This window comes from Acartia tonsa, chromosome 5 (genome assembly GCF_053477335.1).
Source record: "Acartia tonsa isolate MP-2025a chromosome 5, ASM5347733v1, whole genome shotgun sequence".
In the NCBI taxonomy this organism is placed as follows: Eukaryota; Metazoa; Arthropoda; class Copepoda; order Calanoida; family Acartiidae; genus Acartia; species Acartia tonsa.
The window spans coordinates 51,928,157-51,951,767 of record NC_137264.1 but is presented as its reverse complement, the minus strand read 5'-3'; the positions used below and the strand labels follow the sequence as shown (position 1 = coordinate 51,951,767).

Sequence of the window (23,611 nt, the reverse complement as noted above, 5' to 3'; positions counted from 1 at the left end):
GATTTAATCTACAGAAGGGGTAATTTTATGTATCATCATTAATAATTAATAATTAATCATTAATAATAAATATTTCTCGTATTATAAACGGCTTTCCGCGGATATAGAATATACACTTATAAGATTAAAACTAGTTTTTTTAGCCCCGGGGTGCCGAAGGCAACGGCTAAAAAAACTGGTTTTAATCTTATGATTGTACATTCTATATCCGTAGAAAGCTGGATATGATTCGGTGCTAGACATAGTTTTTTCGTATGGATGAGAACCGGTTCCTATCCACCGGATTCGAATGAATACGAGAAATATAATTGTAGAGCTGCTGCGATTGCAAAAATGTAAAATCATTCTAGATTGAATTATTTCATAACTCTATTCAGAATTAAAATTGTAATTCTAGGGTTTATTCATAGAGTTAATGAATACTGCACGATGCAGTGCAACAAATAAATATCATCATTTTATGCAATACTAGCGGCTAGACCCTAATTAAAAAAGAAAAGCTCGCTTTTATTAAGGATGACAACATCCATACAAGAGATGCTGGATAGTTTTTAGATGGTCTGACAAACAAACATTAACAAATACAGATTAACTAATCTAAGGGGATGGGTTGTTATTTTAATAATCCACTTTTAATTTTTATGAAAGAATTTTTGAAGTTTTGGGGAAGATTGAGGTACCCTTCCCTTAAAATAGTAATAATCCTTCTTGGACCTATACATAGCTTCACTGTATGGAGACCCTTAACAGTCTAGCAATTAGAGGGATCTTAGGCTACAGTCAGACATTCTATTTCTATTATATTAGGAACTAGCGGCTTCGTCCCTAGCCTCTAGGGGCTTTGCCCCAAGAGATGATAAAAAAAGTGTAAGGTGAAATTCGTAAAAAAAAATAAAAATAAGAAGGACCAAGGAAATCTTCTGCAAAGGAGTAAGGATATCTCCTACAAAAAAAATAGGACCAAGGATATCTCCTAAAAAAAAAAAATGGGGGGGGGGGATTTTTTTTTTTTTGGGGGGGGGGGTTGGGGGTGGCCCACCCCCCAAAAATAGCTTAAAACTACCACAGGACCAATAGGTATAAACCCTGAAGAGTAGAATCCAATCGGTTCAGTGGTTACCGAGATCTTAAGGGACAGACGGACGGACGGACAGACATCGTTCTACTTTGTATTATGGATATGATAATAATATCTATACAAAATTACTAAACTACAGGATGTTGATAAAGACATTCCTTCATTTTGAGAATCATGTGTTGATTTTTGTCCTTGTTGGGGAATAGAATAGTTGGTGCGCGTCCTTTTTAAAAGCAAAGCTTTTCTATAATTAGGGTAGGTCCGTCCGTCCGTCCGTAACGGATAGCTTTTTTTCGTTAATTTAGGCATGTTAGAATTGTCCTATCGATTTCAAACTTTGCATGTTCATTCCTGTAGAAGTGAGGTACGATTTAGAAAGCGTAGCAACTCTATAATCATTACCAAAATGTCGGTTTGTCCATTTTAAACAAGTTGATTTTTTTTTACTTTTTTAACATCAAATTTTGATGTAATCTAATCATCCGATTTATCTGATTTTTTGTATACTGATTCCTGGGACAACAAAGTACAATATTATAAGCGAAGCAACTCTATAATTAAGACCTAAAAATGTCAGTATGTCCATAAACATTATTCTGTATCAAGCATTTTTTCAACAAATTTACTTACAATTTTGCATCGACTCTTATACATTAATATTCTGATTATTCAGTTCTGACACTATACAAGTGTTAATATCCGTTTGTCCTACCGTTTCAGCGCTTCGCTTTCATGGATGTTGTCATCCTTGTTTTATGAATAGAGAATGAGACTTTTGGAGATTGATCTTATGAAGCTGATCAAATCTTATGAATAGTAAATTGATGAAAAAAGCTAAAAAAATCACAATGATTAAAATGCACATTCAGACTTTCTGTTAATTGTTATTAAGTTGTTACAATTATTCCTAAATGTTATAGGACTCATCTTTGCTTTTAAGAAGATAGAAAAGTCATATATGATATCCTTAAAACAAGAATAGTTATTTCTCGCATCGTATTATAAACGGCTTTCCGCGGATATAGAATGTACAATTATAAGATTAAAACCAGTTTTTTAGCCCCTTGGTGCCGTAGGCACGGGCTAAAAAAACTGGTTTTAATCTTATGATTGTACATTTTCCTATTCGTAGAATGCTGGTAATAATACGATGCTAGACATAGTTTTTTCGTATGGATGAGAACCGGTTCCTAACCACCGGATTCGAATGAATACGAGAAATTAAAATCTTATTCCCTCTACCTATAGATAATAAAAGAATAGACAAAAACAAGGAAAAAAGCTTAAACAAATACAGAATAGAGCAATTAAAAAAGATTTACAAGATAATACAAGTCGTTTATGTGCCTATTGTTTGGTTTATATTAGCAAAAAAATCAAATACAATTTTGTCCATACGTAGCGGAGTAAAATTAAAAAAAAACAAGGATGACAACATCCATAAAAGCGAAGCTCTGATTTGGAAGGACAAACGAAAATTAACACTTATATAGTGTCAGAACTGAATAATCATAATATAAATGTATAAGAGTCAAAGCAAAATTGTAAGTAAATTTGTTGAAAAACTGCTTGATTCAGGATAATGTTTATGGACATACTTACATTTTTAGGACTTGATTATAGAGTTGCTTCGCTTATTAGATTATACTTTGTTCTCCCAGGAATCATTATAACAAAAATCAGATTAATCTTATAATTAGATCACATAAAAATTTGTTGTTAAAAAAGTAAAAAAATCAACATGTTTAAAATGGACATTTTGGTGATGATTATAGAGTTGCTACGCTTTCTAAATCGTACCTAACTATTAAAGGAATCACCATACAAAATGTGGAATCGATAGGACAATTCTAACATGCCTAAATTAACGAAAAGAGCTATCCGTTACGGACGTACGGACGGACCGACCCTAATTATAGAAAAGCTTCGCTTGTAAAAACATCAATTCAGTATGAATCGTTAATAGTTAAAGCAGTTAAGTTAGTTTGTAAACCCCAGGAAACAATGTACAATAAATCCCCCAAGATAATAAATAAAATTACCCCTGCTGAAGATTAATATTATTGGTTAAAAAGTTTAGACACCACAAAAATTTAACAAACATATCCAAAGTTTTTAAGCTACTGATAAAGATAATGTGGTTATAACACTTTTGGTACCAGAATAATTTACAGTCCAATGATCCCTACCTCCCTGGTAAGACCCTTGTCATAGATTAGTATAGCTTGGCTAATAAAAAAAGTCCTAATGGATTTTTAAATATATGCTTTTGAATAGTTTATAGTTAACTAATTGTATGTTGGAGATAGTTAAGAATATTCAAGAATCTTAAGAGATAAAACAATGGACAATAAATTTATGTACTCAATAATGAGAAACAAAATAAACCCTTCTGTAGATGAAAATAAAAAATGATTTGAGATTGTTAGTTTGAAGCAATTAATCTAGATTAGATAAAAGTACACAATGTATGAAAACAAATAAATGAGAAAACTTGTTTATCTATAAAACAAAGTAGCGTGATGTCTGTCCGTCTGTCTGTCCCTTAAGATTTCAGTAACCACTAAACCGATTGGATTTTAATCTTCAGGGAATATCTCTACTGCAGTCCTGTGGTTGTTTTTTAAGCTATTTTCTTGAGGCATGTGACACCCCCCCCCCCCCAATAAACCAAAAAATCCCCATAATTTTTTTTATGCAGTTATTTCAAATGTAATGGTTGCAGCACCAGAGGTACTTATTTTTTGTTTTACCTCTTTGGTCAAAGCCCCTAGAGGCCAGAGGCGAATCTGCTATTAAAACTTTATTTGAGTACTACTTTTATCTAGAGTCAATGTTCCCTCCTTCCCTGTGAATTATGTTATTGTAGAAAGCAAAGGTAAAGAGTAGCAGCAATTCTAACAAGGATGACAAGCTTTGAAACGGTAAGACAAACGGACATAACACTAGTAGAGTGTCAGAACTGAATAATCACAATATAAGTTAATAAAAGTTGAAGATTGTAAGTAAATTTGTTGAACAACTGCTTAAATACAAGATATTGTTTAAAGACATACTTACATTTTTAGGACTTGATTATAGAGATGCTTCGCTTATAATATTTATTTTGTTGTTTAAGGAATCAGTATTCCAAAAATCAGAACAATAGGATAATTTTATCACATAAAAATTAGTTGTTTAAAAGTAGAAAAATCAACATATTAAAAAGGGACGTAGGGAGATTCTAGTAACAATTTTAGAGTTGCCACGCCTTTTAAATTGCACCTAACTACTGCAGGAATCATCATGCAAAGTTTGCAAACGATAGGACAATTCTAGCCTGTTTAAATTAACGAAAAGAGCTAACTGTCTGTAACGTACGGACGGACCGACCCTAATTATAGAAAAATGATGCATTGCCTATCTGTTTATCCCCTGAAAGATAGATAAATATCATGTGCTTATTGTTTGGAAGTGTATTTATGTATACAACTTTAAAACATGTTTGTAATTTGTGTCAGGGAATGGGGGTAGGGGGTTATATTGGCGATTAATCACCCCCCCCCCTTGCGTATATCTACTCTGATATTAATTATCTAACTACAACTTAAGATTTTGGGAAAAGATTTATTAATCTTCCATTGTCTTATCCTTGTACCCCTTAATTTGCATATGGACCTTGGTTTTGGATCAACTGAAAATTGCTTGCCAATTTCTTCAATAATTTCCAAATGTGTACAGCAGATAACCCAATTATTGCAAACGCTATTTTCTGCTACTCCGGCCAAAAGGAAAAGCGATTTAATGTATAAACGATTTATACATTCAAAATTTTAATTTTTCAAATTTAGATTTTTTGGGGGGAAGTTTGAAGCTTTTTTAGCTAGTAGCAAATATTGAGATAGGACGCGGATGCTAAGTACACTTTCGGAAACTAAAATTCAGTACATCTGGTTTTGTTAGAGTAGAAAAGGGACAGTAGACTGTAAATTTTACTGGTACCCAAAGTTTTTTTAAGCCCGTTATCTCATTCTCTGCCTCAAACACTTTGGGTACTTTTTATTAAATCTTGATAAGTTGGTTTCAACTAAGAATAATAATCTAAAGAATGGATATTTTTTGTTTATCATCATTGAGGATGTACATCATCTATTGTCTTTTCCTTAAGATCTCGTGAATTTGTCCAATATCCCAACCCTATTGACATGGGTCATACGAATACGACCCCCCCCCCCCAAAATAAACAGAATTACCCCTCCTCTATATTGAAAAATTTAAAAGTTTGGACACTGCAAATTTAAACACAGTTAAATATCCCCCTTCTGTCCCCCCAGTCTGACTATACTAACCGTCGACACATACATATATATGAGTTTATTTATGAAGATGATTAAAGTCCTTCCACAGATTATGACGTCATACGATAGAATAGCCAATGAGAGGCCTTAATTGACTAATGGTAAAATTTATGCTGACCTCTCATTGGTTATTTTATCGTATGACGTCATAACTTGTGGAGGGACTTTATTCATCTTCTTAATTGTCCTCAAGTGTCCTACCCCTGCTCATTAGGACAGGATGTTTCGGTCATTAGCAGCGTGGCTTTATCAAGTTTATTAACTTGACAATAACTTAGTCAACAACTATCAACAATTAGATTAGAGAAAATGATGCACCATTAAAATTTTATTTAAGAAATAGCCTTCATGATAATTTAAAATTTGACCGAATTGATTCATTGTTTATTACTATCAGGCAAGAAGGGAGGGGACAATGGATCGAATATTCAATATTGTAATAAACAATCTAAAAACCCTTCATGATGTCTTGCATTTTGGTGGAAGTTAATAAAATAGGAGAATTCTAAAAGCAAATTTTCTAGTGAATAATTACATAATGTTTACATCATTGTGATGTACTGGTAATATGATTTATAAGTAGATGTTTTTTCTTAGACCTTTTTCTCATTTTGAGTTTTCTAATTTAGATAATCAATTTTTAAAAATTTTCTGGATAAATCAGGTTTTCATGGCCTTTCAGCGAAAACTCTTAAATTGAATTAATTGCCCATTGTCCCCTCCCTTTCTCCCTGATTACTATAGCAACTAATTTTAAATTTTAAACGTACTTGCTAAAAATCTTCATAATTTTTTTTTGTACCATAACTATTTATAAAAAGTAGCGTAGATAGTCTGTAAATTGTCCGTGAGTCTCTCCGTCCGACTAATAATCAAATAACTCAAACAAAATTATTTTTAATAATTTGTTTCTTGAGATATTATGTAAAATTTGAAGTAAAAAAAGTTTTAAACTATGACTGCTATGAACATAAATTGAACTTGTTTTATGTAAAATTACTTTTCTGAAGCTATTGTTGTTATAAATGCATTTTTAGAATCAAGATGCAAATTTTGTCAGATGGTAATAATAGACACACATACAACTATAAATCAAACCTTTACATTTTGTGTATCCACGAAACTCTCCATGTTGGGTCACAGAAACCAGACCAATATTTTGAAAATGCCTGTTTATCTGAGAAGTCCCTTTTTTAATCAAGCTAAATACACAATGCAATCGTGTAACAAATACTTAATTAGAAGGGTTTAACGTTGTTTATTTTTGTTTTTAATCCTTTTATGTTATATGATCAGGTATCTTTACTCTACTGTTGAAAAACTTGTGGTTGCCCTTAAGACAAAATATAAAAAGGATACTCTATTGTTATTTGTTTAATAAAAATATCTGATTTGATATATAAATAAATAGATACGATCATATATTTTTTTATCATATTTTTGGTATATTGATTCCTGGGACATCAAAGTACAATATTATAAGCAAAGCAACTATTTAATCAAGTCATAAAAATGTTAGTATGTCCGTGAATATTATCCTGTAACAAGCAGTTTTGTTAACAAATGTAGTTACAATTTTGCTTCGACTCTTATACATTTATATTCTGATTATTCAGTTCTGACACTATACAAGTGTTAATGTCCGTTTTTCCCACCGTTTCAGTGTCCGCTTTTATGTATGTTGTCATCCTTGTTTCATCAAAAATGTGCTAAGTATCCTTAATTCTAATTGTTAGAGTTTCTTTTTTCTAATGACCTAAACAGATACAATCCTACACCGCCCAAAATGACAAAAATATAACTTGAATATAACAATATTTTACAGTTAGTTTAAAAATAGAAGTTTTATATAAAAATATATGAATTTATAGCAAATACATAAATGATTCTCTACTTTTATTAATTTTTTTTGGGGAGTGGGTAAAAATTCAAACTTCATTGAGGGGGGGGGGGTGATCATCCCTTTACCCCCCCCCCCCTATTGGACGTCCATGTATATTTATTACATTACAATTCATAAGCCTTTTTTCATCACCCTCAAAATTCCTTGTAAAATTACCTAAATTTATATAGATTCTTCTTTGCAGAACTTCTGTTAAAACTGAAAATACCTTTTTTTTTGTATGAGAAGTATTTTTCTCAGTGTTACCAAAATTATGCAGGGAGCCATTATAAAATTATGCAGAAAACAGGGTTTAAATTATGCAGAAAACAAGTTTAAATTATGCGCGTGCAAACCCATTGGCGCAATGTTTTCAAATGGCAGCAAATATTCCAAGTATACCAATCGTAACACCCCACAACCATTTACTTTGATTTTAGTAGTGAGGCTTCTTTATAGTTCAGACTGTCTGTCTGTCCGTCCGTAAGTCCGTAATGCTTTAATGTAATTTTCTCGGCTGCTATTTAAGACAGGTATGTGAAACTTTTAGTGAAGATTCCTATGGCCTGTGCACAATTAGTCTATTTTGTCCGTTTGCTTCAAAAGACATGAAAACTTATTTTTTCATAAAAATTGAAAACTGAACATCTGCTCGAAGATGATTAAAGTTCCTCCACAGATTATGACGTCATACAATAAAATAGCCAATGAGAGGCCAGTATACACTGTAACTGACCAATGGTAAAATTTATATTGGCCTCTCATTGGTATTTTATCGTATGACGTCAAAATCTGTGGAGGGACTTTAATCATCTTCTATCTGCTCTAGAACTCACTTTATCTGTTTATTCATCCTTTTTGGGGCCAGGGGAACCAATTTAACTAATTTCTGCAGGGCTAGGACCCAACCGAACTTTCTAAACTGTGGTAAAAAAAATTAGGGGGGTTGGGGTTAGGGGCGTCTAAGCTTTTTTATTTGGGGGGGGGGGGGGTTAATTTGCTTTTGGGTGGGGTAAAATGGCAAATTTTTTTTACCCCACCCAAATTTTTACCCCGGGGGTAAAATTTGCTTAAGGGGGGTAATTACCCCCCGTGAAATCTGTTGGCAGGGGTAAATTTTGTTTACCCCCACCAAAATTTAGCTTCGGGGTAAATTTTTTTTGGGGGTAATCACCCCTTTACCCCCCCCCCCCTTGGACGTCTATGGTTGGGGTGTTATTTGTGGTTCACTGGTTGATTCAGAGAATCATAAAGAACAATTTAGAACAGACTATTTGCATAATTACCCCCGCGTAGTTTTACAGGTGTTTAACATCTGAAAAATTTGGCTGGGATAAAGGTATAGTAAGATTTGGGTTCGAATCTCTTAAATTTTAGAAAATAGGAAAATTGTAGTCTATTTTATGAAGTAATTGAAAATTTTGTAATCTGTCTGAGTAAATTAAGAATAGATATTTATCCCATCATATCATAGATACCTTTCCGCGGATATTAAGATTAAAAATATAAGATTATAACTAGATTTGTTAGCCCCTAGGGCCCCAAACTGGTATTAATTTTATGACTTTTTATTCTAATATTCGTGAAAAATACGATGCTATACATGATTTTTCAGTTTGCTGGTTTGAAACCAGCGGATATTATGTTTTTGAAGCTTTACTCTAAAAATGATCTTAGCACGTTGTTTTTAAATTTAACAGCTAAATATTAATTAATTAATTACCAGCCTTATTAATCCTTATACTAAATTAACAGGATGTCTGTTTGTGTGTCTGTGTGTTTGTTTGTACCTAAGGATCTCGCTAACCGCTGAACCGATCGGGTTCTCCTTAACAGGTTTATAACTATTTTTAATTAAAAAATTTAAACATTTATTACTTTCTATTTATTACACTCAATTACTTTGCAGTGCTCTCTTTTATTAAAAAATGTCATTTTGATATTGCTATAATTACTTATAAAAACAATGAAAGTTGATATATTTATTTGACCTTGAATAACACCGCCAATAATGTTGTAAAGATATTTTAGATCTGGATGTAGCACTTTTTGAACCGTATTTAATCACAGACACAATGGCCCTTTGCGGGCATATCATTTTTAGATATTTAAATATTACATATTACAAACTTTGTTAACCCTTAACAGTCGGGCCCCTTGCCGCACCTTAATCAGTCGGGGGGGGGGGGGGGGGCGTTCAACGCCCCCCCATATTATCTCAGTTCCTATTAGAGCTAGAGGGCTAAATTTATTGTACAAGTCCCCTGTGTTATGATGAATTTCCGACCTTAAGTAAGTCAAAGTCAATTTTCGCTTCCTTCACCCTTTTATTTAACAACCTTTATTTTTAGGTCCTTTTTTACTTAAAAATTTCAAACGGCTGTAATTTTCTTATTTTTGAAGCTAGAAGAACAATTTTTTGCAGAAAATGTTTATCTTTATGTAAATTTTATATTTGAAATGTCAAAATATAAATTTCAGTTGCCGCAGCTGTACTTGGCAGCTGCCAGCCGCCTCGGTTGGCGGTCAGCGGGAAAACGGCGGTGGATCTTTATGAAATTTTAATACGTTATGTAGACATGTAAGAAAAGCTTAAGTTTAAAATTTGAAGTCTCTAAGTCAAAAATTGAGGCCACAGGAGCCTTTTAAAGATTTCTGGAGACCTGGAGGATCAGGACCTGCAGGATCATACCTGGAACCTGAAATTGACTTGAACACCTGTATTTCATATAAGGATGTACTACTAGAGGATATTTTAGTATTTTGGCAAGATAAAATACTTTGTTTAAGTCAAAAAAATATTTTTGCTCTTTACCTGGATGACCCTGCCAGGTTTGCTGGCATCCTGTGCCCGCCAGGATGGAGATTTTCAAAAAATTCCAACTCTCAGTTATTTGTCATACCCAAACTTAAAAAGTCATGCAGTTTGGGCTCTTTATCTTTCACACACAGAAAATGAGATAGAAAAAACCGGATGGGGGGCGTTGACGTTAAGGGTTAAAGGATTTTAATTTTACTCCTAATCTATAGTTTCAAAAATTGGTGGACAGGGGCGTCCAAGCTTTTATTTTGGGGTGGGTAAAAATTTTTAAAGGGGGGGGTAATTCGTTTTTTGGGGGGGGGTAAAATGGCGCGCGAAGTGCGCCGCAAATTTTTTTTACCCCCCCCAAAATTTTTACCCCTGGGGTAAAATTTGCTTGGCAGGGGTAAATTTAGTTTACCCCCCCCCAAAATTTACCCCCGGGGTAAAATTTTTTGGGGGGGGTAATTTAAATTTTATTAAATATATAGTATTAAAAATGCGCGCGAAGCGCGCAAAATTTTTTTTTATTAGAGATTTTTTATTTTGGGGGGGTATTTACCCCCCCAAAATTGTTTGGGGGTGGTAAATACCCCCTCCTAAATGGTTGGGGGTGCCTACGGCATCCCCAGGGTAGGGGTAAATTTTAAATGGGGGGGGGTAATCGCCCCATTACCCCCCCCCCTTGGAGTTAGGAAACATAACTTATAAAACTTAGGTTACAACGTTCAACTAAAATGTCCCCTACTTTATTACTCTCTGATTATACTACTCTAAAAAAACCCGAAAATCTGAAATATTTCCTCCCCCTTTAATTTTTTTCGCCAGCGGGATGTCCATATCTTTTCCACTTTTAAGCCATTGTGAACTGGACTTGGACAGTTTGGAATTTTATCAGATCTCAGCTGGTTCTAACGTCATAACTATATAGAATAGTACAGTTAATTTACAAGTTTGACACAGCTTTTAAGAAGATGTGATTCTTTTGTTTTAAAATCTTTAGACCTAAAATTAAAAGGCAGACGTCAATCATTGAAACCGCAATAAAGTATACAATACGGATGTAAACACTTTTCTCGTATTCATTCGAATCCGGTGGATAGGAACCGGTTCTCATCCATACGAAAAAACTATGTCTAGCATTGTATTATATCCAGCTTTCTACGAATATAAAAATGTACAATCATAAGATTAAAACCAGTTTTTTAACCCGTGCCATCGGCATCTCGGAGCTAAAAAAACTGGTTTTAATCTTGCAATTGTACATTCTATATCCGCGGAAAGCTGTTTGCGATAAATAACTATTAGTTTTATATTCCAGGGGTCAGATTTTGTAAGCGAAGCTTTTCTTTTATTAAGGTCGGTCCGTCCTTACGTACGTAGCTCTTATCATTATTTTAATCAATTTAGAATTGTCCTATCGATAACTTGTTCGATCAAAGTCTCCCTTATATTGTAGAATGGTATTTTTAGAATCAAACGTTAGGATGAACAGACATCGCTTTAATTTGTATATAAGGATATTTAAATCATAATTAAATACAAGATATATAAAAGTGTTTTGTTTAATTCTACTCAAGATTAAAAGGGTTAAAAGATTTCAATTACAGAGGTCAAAGTGGTCAATTGTGAAGTTATTGATTAATTTGCAAATTGCTGCATTTTTAACTGCACCAAGGACAATCAAGTCAATAAAAAGCGTAGCACTAACAAATGTGATGTATAGTCCCTTTCTTCCTGATTTTAAGAGCAATACATGTATTTTATAGTTTAGCACTTTAGTTCTGGTATCCACGGTTTCGGAGCAAGTCATTGCTCTGCAACAGGATACGAACATAAAGTGAACAGTTGTCTTAATATTAATGTTATTATTGTATATTAACCTTGTATTGAATTAATACACTTTATAAGAATATTTAGCTGTTTGTTCTTGCTATTACTATACGTCATTTTGGCGCAGTAGTGTAGTACGAATCTACGGCTCAGATTTTCTTTTAATTGTATTATTTCTTTGCTTTAGTTTTGTTCAGGAATTTTTGGACGCCATGAAGGTGGACATTGATTATTACAAGAAGTTGTCCAAAGGATGTCTCAAGACGGCTTGTGTGATGAGACCGCAAAACTTGGAGTAAATGATGAGGAAGCTATTATGCCCATGGATATTGAAGAACCTGGCAGGAAGAGAACATCTGGAAAAAGAAAGTAATAATTATAGTTATGTGTATTAATTCATATTTTATTTTATTTTATGTATTTAATATTTGTTGAGGCAGTAGTAGTCTCAAAAAAAGTTTAAAATTCATGTTTCATATTAATGCTCTATAATACCATGCTTAAATCTGATGGTTATATGTTAACCAATGTTATTTTTATATCATGTATTTATGATAACTATGTAATTAATGCATTAGGTGTAAATCAATGCATTCTTTAATGATTATATGTTAATCAATGTTTTTTTCTTAAAGAAAATATTAAAAAAGAAAAAAAAACACATAAAGAAAAAAGGAAAATATAAAAAAAAACACAAAAGAGTTCTAAGGAACCAAAATAAAAAAAAAATGCATACGAAGTGTTTAAAGATCTGGAATAAAAATATAAAAAAAAATAAAAAAATATGGCAGGTGTCATACCAGATCCACTATTATCTATTTTGTAAGCGTTCAACGCTACTTATAATATCTATGATAATTAACATGTAAAAACCTATTGTTATACTTAATCTGTAATATTACAGTTTGAAACCGAGGTTCATGTTTAAGTCAGGGAGAAATGTGATGTATAGTCCCTTTCTTCCTGATTTTAAGAGCAATACATGTATTTTATAGTTTAGCACTTTAGTTCTGGTATCCACGGTTTCGGAGCAAGTCATTGCTCTGCAACAGGATACGAACATAAAGTGAACAGTTGTCTTAATATTAATGTTATTATTGTATATTAACCTTGTATTGAATTAATACACTTTATAAGAATATTTAGCTGTTTGTTCTTGCTATTACTATACGTCACAAACAACAATATTTTTAAGGATATAGGAAAGTCAGAGTAGTTATTTACAACAAATCACACCAAAAAAAACTAATTTCTCGTTGGAAATCTCATTTTATTTTCTCAGTTCTTAACTTAAAGGGACTGTGAACGTAAATTTTTCTCATCTTAATATCAAATCTTAACATTTTCTCATTCATAATATCTCACAGATAGAGCAAAACGCGCTTTTGTTTGCCTAAAAAACGACTTTTTCCGACGATTTTTATAAGGTACGGGGAAAGGAAGAAATTTTCCGTATTATATAAAATGTGCATTAAATTGCTTTTTTCTCCCATTATAGCTAAAATTAAACTTTTTCACATAGTTCTAGATTTTTCCTAACAGTTAAGCTGACTTTTAACATAATCCTTTCTTTAATCCAATGTATAGTTACTTAGAAATTGATAAAATAAGCAATATTTTTTTATTGAAAACCAAATACAATAACAAAGCCAGAAACAGGTTTTTTATTAGTATCCAATTAACTTTAAATGGCCCATCTCTTGCCTACCTTTAATTACAAATTTGTAAATAATAAAGACGCAATATTTCTTTATAAACAGTCTGATAAAGGTGTAAACTAATTCTCCAAAGTGGGTTATTTATTGTTCAACACAATAAAAAAGGATATTATTATTTTATATAACCTATGAGATTCAACCCTTTGTAGACAGTGAGGTATTTTTTTTGTCAATAATACGAATTTAAAATATGTCTTTATTACCTAATTACTACGTCATAAAAAAACGAATTGGCAATTTTATAGCATAAAATAAATCCTTAACAGTAAGTAAATTGTTTCAACTATATATGACAAGTTAAATATCCCTAAAAACATTATAAGAAACAAACACGTTCAGATTTTCCCTGTTTTTTCCATTTTCCCTCTCAAAATACCATAAAATCAAGGCATTATTTCTGGATATTTTTGTGAATAGGACATTTTTGGTTGATAAGTGTAGTGAAATGTGCTTAGTAAATGTTAAAATTTGATAATCAGATGAGAAATTTTTACGTTCACACTCCCTTTAAAATTCGTCAATAAAAAAAAAAGAAAATTCAGTCAATTGTATTGTCCCCTCCCTCAAAATGTGAAAGTACTATCTTCAAGTTAAATAATTAAAATGATCAAATAGCAAGGAGTGTATACTCTATAGCAAATAGGGCCCTGAAACCTTCCTTATTTCATTGATTTTAATTTATTATTCCTAAAAATATAGAAAGTAATTAATATATGTAAATAAAAGAAATAATAGTTTTTCTTCAAATGAAATTTTCAAAAATGATGTTTTATTATTGACCCATTGGCCATGCAGGGTAAAAGCTGTTGGCATTTAAAAAAAAAAGTTAGATAAAAGGAGCAGGGAGTTTTTGTGGTCCTCAGGTTGAAAAAAGTGCATTACCGATAAACTAATAAACTGACCATCCATTGCATTGCATAACTTTAGAAATTGTATAACAATCATAGTTCCATAGTGCAATGTTATTCTAGGTTTAACTAGCTGTTTTATGCATTCTTCTTATGTAAAACATTCTTAGTGGTATTTTTTTTCTGCGTAGGTACTCTGCAAATCATCCATTTCATTCTGTCGTCTGTAACGCTTTAATTTACCTTCATGTGAAAATGCACAAATTCTCAGTTCCCCTTCTTTGCTTTGTTTTCATTCCTTTTCTAATCCTGATTCAAAAGTAATATGTAATAGGATGTCTGTGTATGTTATGCCAAAGTATCTTGTTAACCGCAGGAACATAATAATTTTCTTTGCATTGCAGCTTCTTATTAGTCCTGGAAAGGTTTATAACTATTCTGTGAAGGATAACTCCACCCTACCAAGAGAAACATCTACTGTAATTCTTTTTGAAATTAAAGTCCCCTTGCAGCAAGTGCCCATGGGGTTATTATAAACTATCTAAAAATTATTATTGTTTCGCTACTTGTGGAAGTAATTATCCTTGATTTTGCATTTTATTGATGAATGCAAGTGATTTGAGTAGCTTGGATGTTTTGCAAACAAGAGAGTGGAATTTTTTCTGGATATAGATCTATTCATAAATATATTTACATGCTTATTCAATGTAATCTATTACCCTGAATGCGCCACTAGCCTTCACTTGATTTATAGATTTTGAAATTTGGCCAAAAAGTTAAGGTGGTTGATTGTAATTTAACATAAACTCCCCCCCCCCCCCCAATTTTTTAAGGGGGTTATTTTATCTCCAAAATTCCGATTCTAGCTAAAATAACAGTCCATTTTGGCTCCAAATGTAATAACTTTGAAAATAAATTAATATTTTATCGCATAAATTATAATATTGATATTAAATAAATTCATAAATAGCAAAAATTATTATTTAAAAGAATTGAAATTGTCCCAAATTTAACCGTGACACTATGTTAAGCTTTTAGTAGAATAACTTTTTAAGTATAAAAAAGAAAATTTTAAATTGCTAAAAACACATATTAACTTTTAAATTAACTGTATAATTTCGAAAATTATAGCTAAAAAATTTTAAGAAATTATTGTTGCACTTTTTATGGACCATATATTGTCCTTGTTAAAAAAAAGTATGATATGATATTATTTTCCAACGTACTATGAACTATGATCAATATTTCATTTAATATAATTAATTATAGATTCTTTGTTACACATACAATTGAAAATAAACTTAATTGATAGACATATCAGACAATGACTCTAACCATCACAGCAGTGGTTTCAAACAATAACATTAAAATTATACACCTGTCTTTAATTGATTCAAGACAAAGTTGAATGGTACCAATCTTAATGATAATTTAAATGATAATTGACTTTATTAGCTATAGTTGTTCTTAGCTTTCAACAAGTTTTCTCTAAAGAAAAAAATTCATTTCCTTCTGTTTATTTGTAATATTCATTTTGCATTTTTGCTGTGTAAGTACTGAATGGAATTACTCAAATTTTTCTTGATACATTTAAAGACAGGTTTGAATGTTAGTATAGCCAGGGATATAAAGGGATAAGACAAATTGACATATTGTATATTAATAATCAATATTTACCCTGTAGATGAAAATATTTGTTGAAAAGTTTGGACAACACTAGTTTAGAACCAACCAATACATTTTCAATGAAAAAACACAACTAATGTAATTATTTGGTTATAAAACTTTGGGTACCAGTGTACTTTACAGACCAATGTCCCCTCCCTCCATGATCATAGCCAATACCGCATCCAATCTTTATACATCATTTAACACAATTAATGGCAAAATTAGATAATAAATATTACAAAAATATTTCTTTAAATAGTTACTAGCTGCTTCGCCTCTAGGGGCACTTGAGGAAGGGAGAGTTGAATCCCAAAATGCATTTCTTTTAAATATAGATTTTTTGAAAAGTAAAAAAAAATTTGTTTTGGGGGGGAGGAATTTTTTTTCTAGGGGCGATTTCTATTAGAAGGGTGTTGGTAACCTCCCCAAAAATAGTTATAAACCTTCCTGGGACTATGTGAAGCTACCCTGTTAAGGAGAACCCGATCGGTTCAGTGGTTAGCGAAATCCTTTGGTACAAACTAAGAAAAAAACAAACCAACAGACATACATACATCGTTCTACTTTTATTATAGACTAGCGGCTACGCCCCTAGAGGGGGGCTGAGTTGAATCCCAAAACCTATTTTTATAAAAGTAGTTTACAAAAAAAATTTTACAAAAATTTAGTTAATTTTTTTTGGAGGGGGGATTGATTTTTTCTAGAGGCAATTATTCTTGGGATGGTGGTTGTACCCTCCTCCAAAATAGTTATAAACCTACCCGGGACCCATGAGAAGCTACCCTGTTAAGGAGAACCCGATCAGTTTAGCGGTTAGCAAGATCCTTCGGAACAGACAAAAAAGCTTATTACTATATTATTATTGAACAAAGAAAGCTATAATTGTTTAAATAAAAAATATTAGTAAAATGTAATTCAGTAATTATTGATATAAAAAAACCATATGATATTTTAAGAAAAAGTATTTTTTTTATGAAAAATAGTAGAGGTGTAACACAATTAACTCTAAATTTTTGTACATCTCCAGGGATGTTAAACTATGGTAGTTTTCAATTAATAAAATTTAGACACTTCTAGTTTAAACAAACAAATCAATATTTAATGTAATACTTTTTGATCTAACAAATATGAGAGCATTTTTAGACGCAACCCAATCTTTCCCACTTTTGTATTACTTTTGTAGGAACACGATTCCAGTGACGTCAAAGATTGGGTTGCATCGCATTTTTACAAAACTACCAATAAAGTTTACAGTCCAATCTATTCTCCCTTTCTGATTTTAATTGAATAAAAACTGTTGAAAACAGCGTAGAGACTGTATTCTTGATGATATTTCTCAATGCTGGTTTTAGATTTGACAGACGTATGTAAATGGTTCTCACGTTAAACATATATGTGTCATTTTAATCCAAAAAAATGGTTCCCATGTTCGAAAATTTTTCCCACGCTTAAAATTCTTGAAAATGGAAAGAAATAACCTAATATTTTCTATTTTTATTTCAGAATCAGTGAATAAAAATGTGCTCCAGATATAGAGAGATAGTTCGGGTCCTAAGTTATTTCTGTTTCTAGCTCTCACAAAGTTATAGAAATATAGCATTTAAATAATAGCTGTTGTGGATAAGAGTTTGAGTCTCGGCAGACAATACAAATTTTAAAGATGGGGTCACAGGTAAAACAATTTCTTGCATAGTTTTTGTCAAGCCCAGTTTTTATCAAATGCAAATGTAATGAGATATAAAGAGTGTGATCAAAAAACCACTCGCTTCACTTTTTTGAACATAAACCTTTGGTTCAAAGATAATAGAAAGGTCTTTATATGCCCAATCAAAATCTCTACACATTATGGGGTCTATCTCCAAGTACTCAAGACGGTTTAAATTGTGAGCGATTGTTTTTTTTTAAACACACTTTACCTACAATTTACCACAACTAATGTTAAATAAAAACTCGAACTTGAAACAAGAGTAACTAAAATACCATCTCAAAATTTTTGACATTTTACTGAGTTCAAAGTTTATCGTTAGAGATAAAGCCCAAGATCTCGTGATTAAAGCTGAATCTGCTTATTTGGAGTGTACTTCGAGAATGCTCCTTAAAAGAGTGGGATTTACATTGCGTCTTCTAGGGGCGAAGCAACAAGAAAATAGATCTAACCAAACCATAAATATAGAATAGTTATTTCTCGCATCGTATTATAAACGGCTTTCCGCGGATATAGAATGTACAATTATAAGATTAACACCAGTTTTTTTAGCCCCGAGGTGCCGAAGGCACTGGCTAAAAAAACTGGTTTAAATCTTATGACTGTACATTTTTATATTCGTAGAAAGCTGGATATAATACGATGCTAGACATAGTTTTTTCGTATGGGTGAGAACCGGTTCCTATCCACCGGATTCGAATGAATACGAGAAAACTTGTTCATGTTTTTAAAAGAATTGCACGAAATCAAAAGTCTTTGAAGTATAAAAGTAAATTTTGTAATTTTAAAAAACCTTTGTAAAACAAAAATATCAAATTCTTTCTATGTAAAATAAACAAGGATGACAACATCATTTAAAGCGAAGCTCAACAAACTAGATGGTCAGACAAACAAACATTAACAAATATAGAGATAAAAAACGCTTGTTTTATATTTATTATTATTTAGAAGTCGGATCAAAAGGACAAACTTGCAATTTGAAAACATAAATATGAATATTCTTTGCTAATAACAATATGTCTAACCTTTCTAGAAACTAACTTTCTGGCAATGGTTATAGATTTGTTACGCTTGATAAATTATACCTGTTATTACAACTGTTATAAAAATCATTATGAGATAACGTGCATAAATAAACAGACAGACGGACATACAAAATAAGTTATAGACTAGCTTTGCTTTCTAGATAATGGGTTGTAAGGAAATATATTGCTATTTATGCAGCAGCCATGTTAAATTGTTTCTGTAATCTTTTATTTTTCTAAGCAATTTTCCTTGCTTTCAAATGATCCTGTAATTTTGGACCAAGTCGTGGAATACATAAAACAAATGGAATTTAAACATTATGAATTACAATGGATATATTATTACTAGGATCTTACACCAGATTTTTTTTTCTCTTATAAAGTGAAACTTGTAGTGGGCTAAAATGAAGAATACCCCCTTCCACTTCCTTTACCCCATACCCTCGCCTCTTACTGGATGAATAAACTGACTAATAAACGAGTTCCATGCTAGCCAGCTACATTTTTTCAGATGTCGTATATCCACGTATACATCTCTACATCCATTTGAATGGCAAATGTATACTTTTAAAGTAAGGCCCATATGCACCTCCCAAACCGAAATAAGTGTGAACTCTTTGTTTATAGACTTCTTTTAAGAATTCATAGGATAATTTTTAACTTTAAAGCTAATAAATGTTTTGAAATTGTTTTAACAGATCTATAGTATAGATGTATATACAGACAATTACCTCTCTTTCTTTTATAAAGACCTCTTTTGTCTGCTTCTAAATTATTTTCTGCTACTTGGCTGTGTTAAAATAAGCGACACCATTGGTTTATTTTCAATGACCCAATAGAAGGGTTGCACAAGGTGGTTGCGATGGGGAGATACTGTTATCTAACCCTTTCTACCTCTAGTGTTTTACTCTGATATTGTTATCATATAAGGCGCTAATTGTAAACAACTGTTAATGATGATATTCAGATTAAAATAGCCATTTCTAAAATATTAATGATGTAAATTGCCAAAAACTAAAAGTCAGGACTCAAGTTGCCATTTTAGGATAAGGTTTAGACATTCATCTGTTTTTTTGAATGTCAAACACAGTAATAGTGTCTGACTGATTATGACGTAACAAAAAAAAAATTAGCCAATGAGAGGCCGCTATTGACCAATGGTAAAATTTATAGTTGCCTCTCATTGGCTAATTTTTTTTGTTACGTCATAATCAGTCAGACACTATTACTGTGTTCTTGAATGTCAATTTCCCTTCGGCGTGGCTGACTTGCGGCTGTTGAGCCCTGGCAAAAAGTATAGCACTAAATATAATTCTTATTTATGTACTGAACACGATTTCGTAGTTGTTCAGTTTTATTTACACTTTTTGTACTTCCGTCGTATTGTACTTAAAACCCTTATTTAGGATCGTAATATACACAAAAAAAAAGCATAAACTTTTCTTGCAAAGAAGCTAGATAAATCTACTTTATAAATTAACTAGTGGCTACGCCCCTAGAAGAATCTAGGTAGGAGGGGAAAAGTCGAACCCTTTTTAATTTGAGTTTTAAAAAAAGGGGCGGTCATTTTTTATTGGGAGGGTGGAGATACCCTCCCCCAGAATAGTTAAAAACCTTCCCTGTACCTATAATAAGTTTCATTGTAAAGGAGAACCATATCGGTTGAGTGGTTATCGAGATCCTTCGCTACAGACAAAAAAAAATATTACTTTATATAATGGGATAATGTGTAGACTGACGGACAAATGTATGTACTAGTTAGAGAGTAGCAGCGTACATTATTATAAATACATATAATAAATTATTTTTGTCTGTCGAGAACTTTTTATTTTTGTGTCCAATTTGATCGTGGTTTTTATAAAAGGGGAGCAAAAGAAAACTGCGCTTTGATGGGTTTATAAACAGATCAAACGATTTGTAAAAGAATTTTTTGATGTCTTTAACGCGCCAGCGATTTTCTTCAAAACGTCGCATCCGTAGTTTTTATGCAAATCTGTATAATTTTAATCAACTTTTTTTTAATAATATTAGCATTTTTTTTCGAGTCACCAATGACGTCAAAGTGGGTTGTAATGAATTAATACCATATAACAAATATATTTACCCCTCCCCTTCAAGAAAAAAGGCTTGGACGTCCTCGGGAGTTGATCCTGTTTAAAATACAAAAAAATATACATTTTATGGCATAGAAAACATGCAAGTTCTTGAGTATAAAATCAAGAAAGCATACTTGCAAAGAAGCGAAATAAAATTATAGATTTCATAAAAACAAATAGTTCAGCAAGAAAAGGCTGACAACTTTGCTGAAGAAGATCATTAATTTTAAACAATTTATATTAAAAGTTCTATTAGCTTGAAAATTATTAAGAAGGTTATAATTATTTATCTGGACATATATTAACGGACGCGACGTACAGACATTTCTTTATAATAGAGTTGGTTCGCTATACTTACATAAATTGTGAATGTTTATTCAACTAATAAGGGAAAATGTTTACATGACACTGTTTAACCTCACACACACAAGTTTTTCTTGACACTAATTTAAAAAATCTTTAAACTAAAGTAACATGATGTCTGTCTGTCTGTGTGTGTGTTTGTATGTTTGTACCGAAGAATCTCGCTAACCGCTGAACCGATCGGGTTCTCCTAAACAGGGTAGCTTCTCATAATTCCCAGGAAGGTTTATAACTATTTTAGGGACGGATACCACCACCCTCCCATGAGAAATCACAAAAAAACATATTTTTTACGCTTAGAGATTCCAACGCAAAATAGCTAGGTATCGTAGAGACTTGAACCAGAAAACCAAGTGCCACTAGAGGCATCTAGGGGCGTAGCCGCTAGTGCATACATACTTTAGGGATTAAAACAAGGATGACTACATCCATAACAAGCAAAGCACAAAACATTTTAGAATGAAAAAACGGACAAAGTGAGTTATAGAGCAGATTTTCAGTTTCTATAACAAAGGAAAGAAAGAGAGAGAATATGAATAAAACTCCAACGAAATCACGAAACCTTTGGAAAATAAGGTTTATCTTTTGAAACATGATTGACTGACAATGTAAAACACTGAAAATTTCTTCAATAGCAGCCGAGAAAATCACATTTGCCCCATAACGTTACGGACTGACTGACGGACAGTCAAAGAAAATTATAGAGTAGCTTTGCTACTGAAAAAAAACACCAATCCTTAGAATAACTAAGTATTTTGTTTCAAGCTCCGCATTTTGATTTTAGACGTCATTTTTACGTTGATATAAATGTAAATAACTAGAGGAGGCGTTCTAAAATTATCTTGCTATTGGCTAGATTGAATCTTAATCTTTTTCTTCCATTGGCTTATCTCTGAATATTAATCTTTTTCTTCCTTTGTCCAACCACTGAATATCAACCCAACTACAAAAAAGTTACTACACTTAAAGATTTTTTTAAAGATACTACGACTTTAGTTTCGTTTTTTCATCATTTTTTAGAGATTATATGTCCCTCTCTCTCACTACCCTTTCCTTCCATATTTAAATTTCATTATTTTTATTTAAAACCGTATTTATAATTTTGTCTCTCTTTTTAAAAAATATTTTAAGATCCTAGAATTTTTTTGTTTCAAAATATCGTCCTCAAAGGGTTAAGTTAAATGTTAAATTTTAGTTTAATATCTGAAGACATTACAGACGCAGCGCTAGTATCAAATTATTTTAAAACTAAGTTTTCTTTGATTTACTATTATATAAATTGAAATTTTCTATTTAATGAATTGAAATTTAATACTTTAGTATAATTGAAATAGCAACATGAAATTTAAAAAAAGAATTTATTCTTTAAAGAGTAAAATAATGGGTCTTATAGTTCTGGTCAATGAGAATTTATTATAGATTTTTGGAGCACTATGAGTATTAAACACTCTACTATTGGAAGACTCGAGCTCATATATAGACGTTTATTTCCTATATAGATCTGTCATGGATCTTGATGCAATAAAGCAAGCCGTTTTATAAAAAATCTGTCGAAAATAATTCATAAGGTAAAAAACAGAAAAAGTAATCGCTCATATAGGTATAGAATAATGCATTGATTAGTCCTATTCCTAAACTTTTGTTTATTTTTATTTAATACCTATATTTGCGGAAACTTTTATTTAATGAAATCTTTCAATTTTTAACATTTACAAAACAGCCTACTTTATTGCATCAAGATCCATGACAGATCTATATAGGAAATAAATGTCTATATATGAGCTTAAGTTTTCCAAGGGATAGGTGTTTAAAACTCATAGTGCTCCAATAATATTTGTTTTATTCTGTTGTATTCTGTACAAAACATATTCTGATTTAACTAAGGCTTGGAGTGATTTATGTCTTACGTCACGTCGCCTATGCTCCTTCTTGCCAATGAATAAAAAACGATCCATGTTTAAATATTTCATGTGAGATTAAATCAAGATTAGCCAATTGATTTAGGAATTCCTATTGAGTATATACAGGCTTTAGATAGTTATTGTAAAATACATTATTTAATAGTTGGTAGAAGTGAGATTACTATATAATTTACTATGCCTGACTATCGTTTTCAGAGAAAAATAATTGCTAAATTAGGTCTATAGGTGTTTCTCACCAAAAAATCTATTCTATATATTTGGTATGTCAATTAATTTTTTACTTTAGGAGATCTTCATATATTGCTCTCGGTTTGGATTTCGAATACTTCTTTTCTA

General features: G+C 31.7%; 1 protein-coding gene across 1 annotated transcript in view; it reads left to right on the top strand.

Annotated features, from left to right (window-relative positions):
* The first annotated feature begins 17,671 nt into the window (after positions 1–17,671).
* Positions 17,672–23,611, top strand: part of LOC145319798 (CD151 antigen-like) — a 95,370-nt gene continuing 89,430 nt past the window's right edge. The window contains exon 1 of the mRNA XM_080162155.1: positions 17,672–17,836. Coding sequence (XP_080018281.1) covers positions 17,825–17,836 — 12 coding nt within the window. The 5' untranslated portion in view covers positions 17,672–17,824. The remainder of the gene's footprint in view (positions 17,837–23,611) is intronic.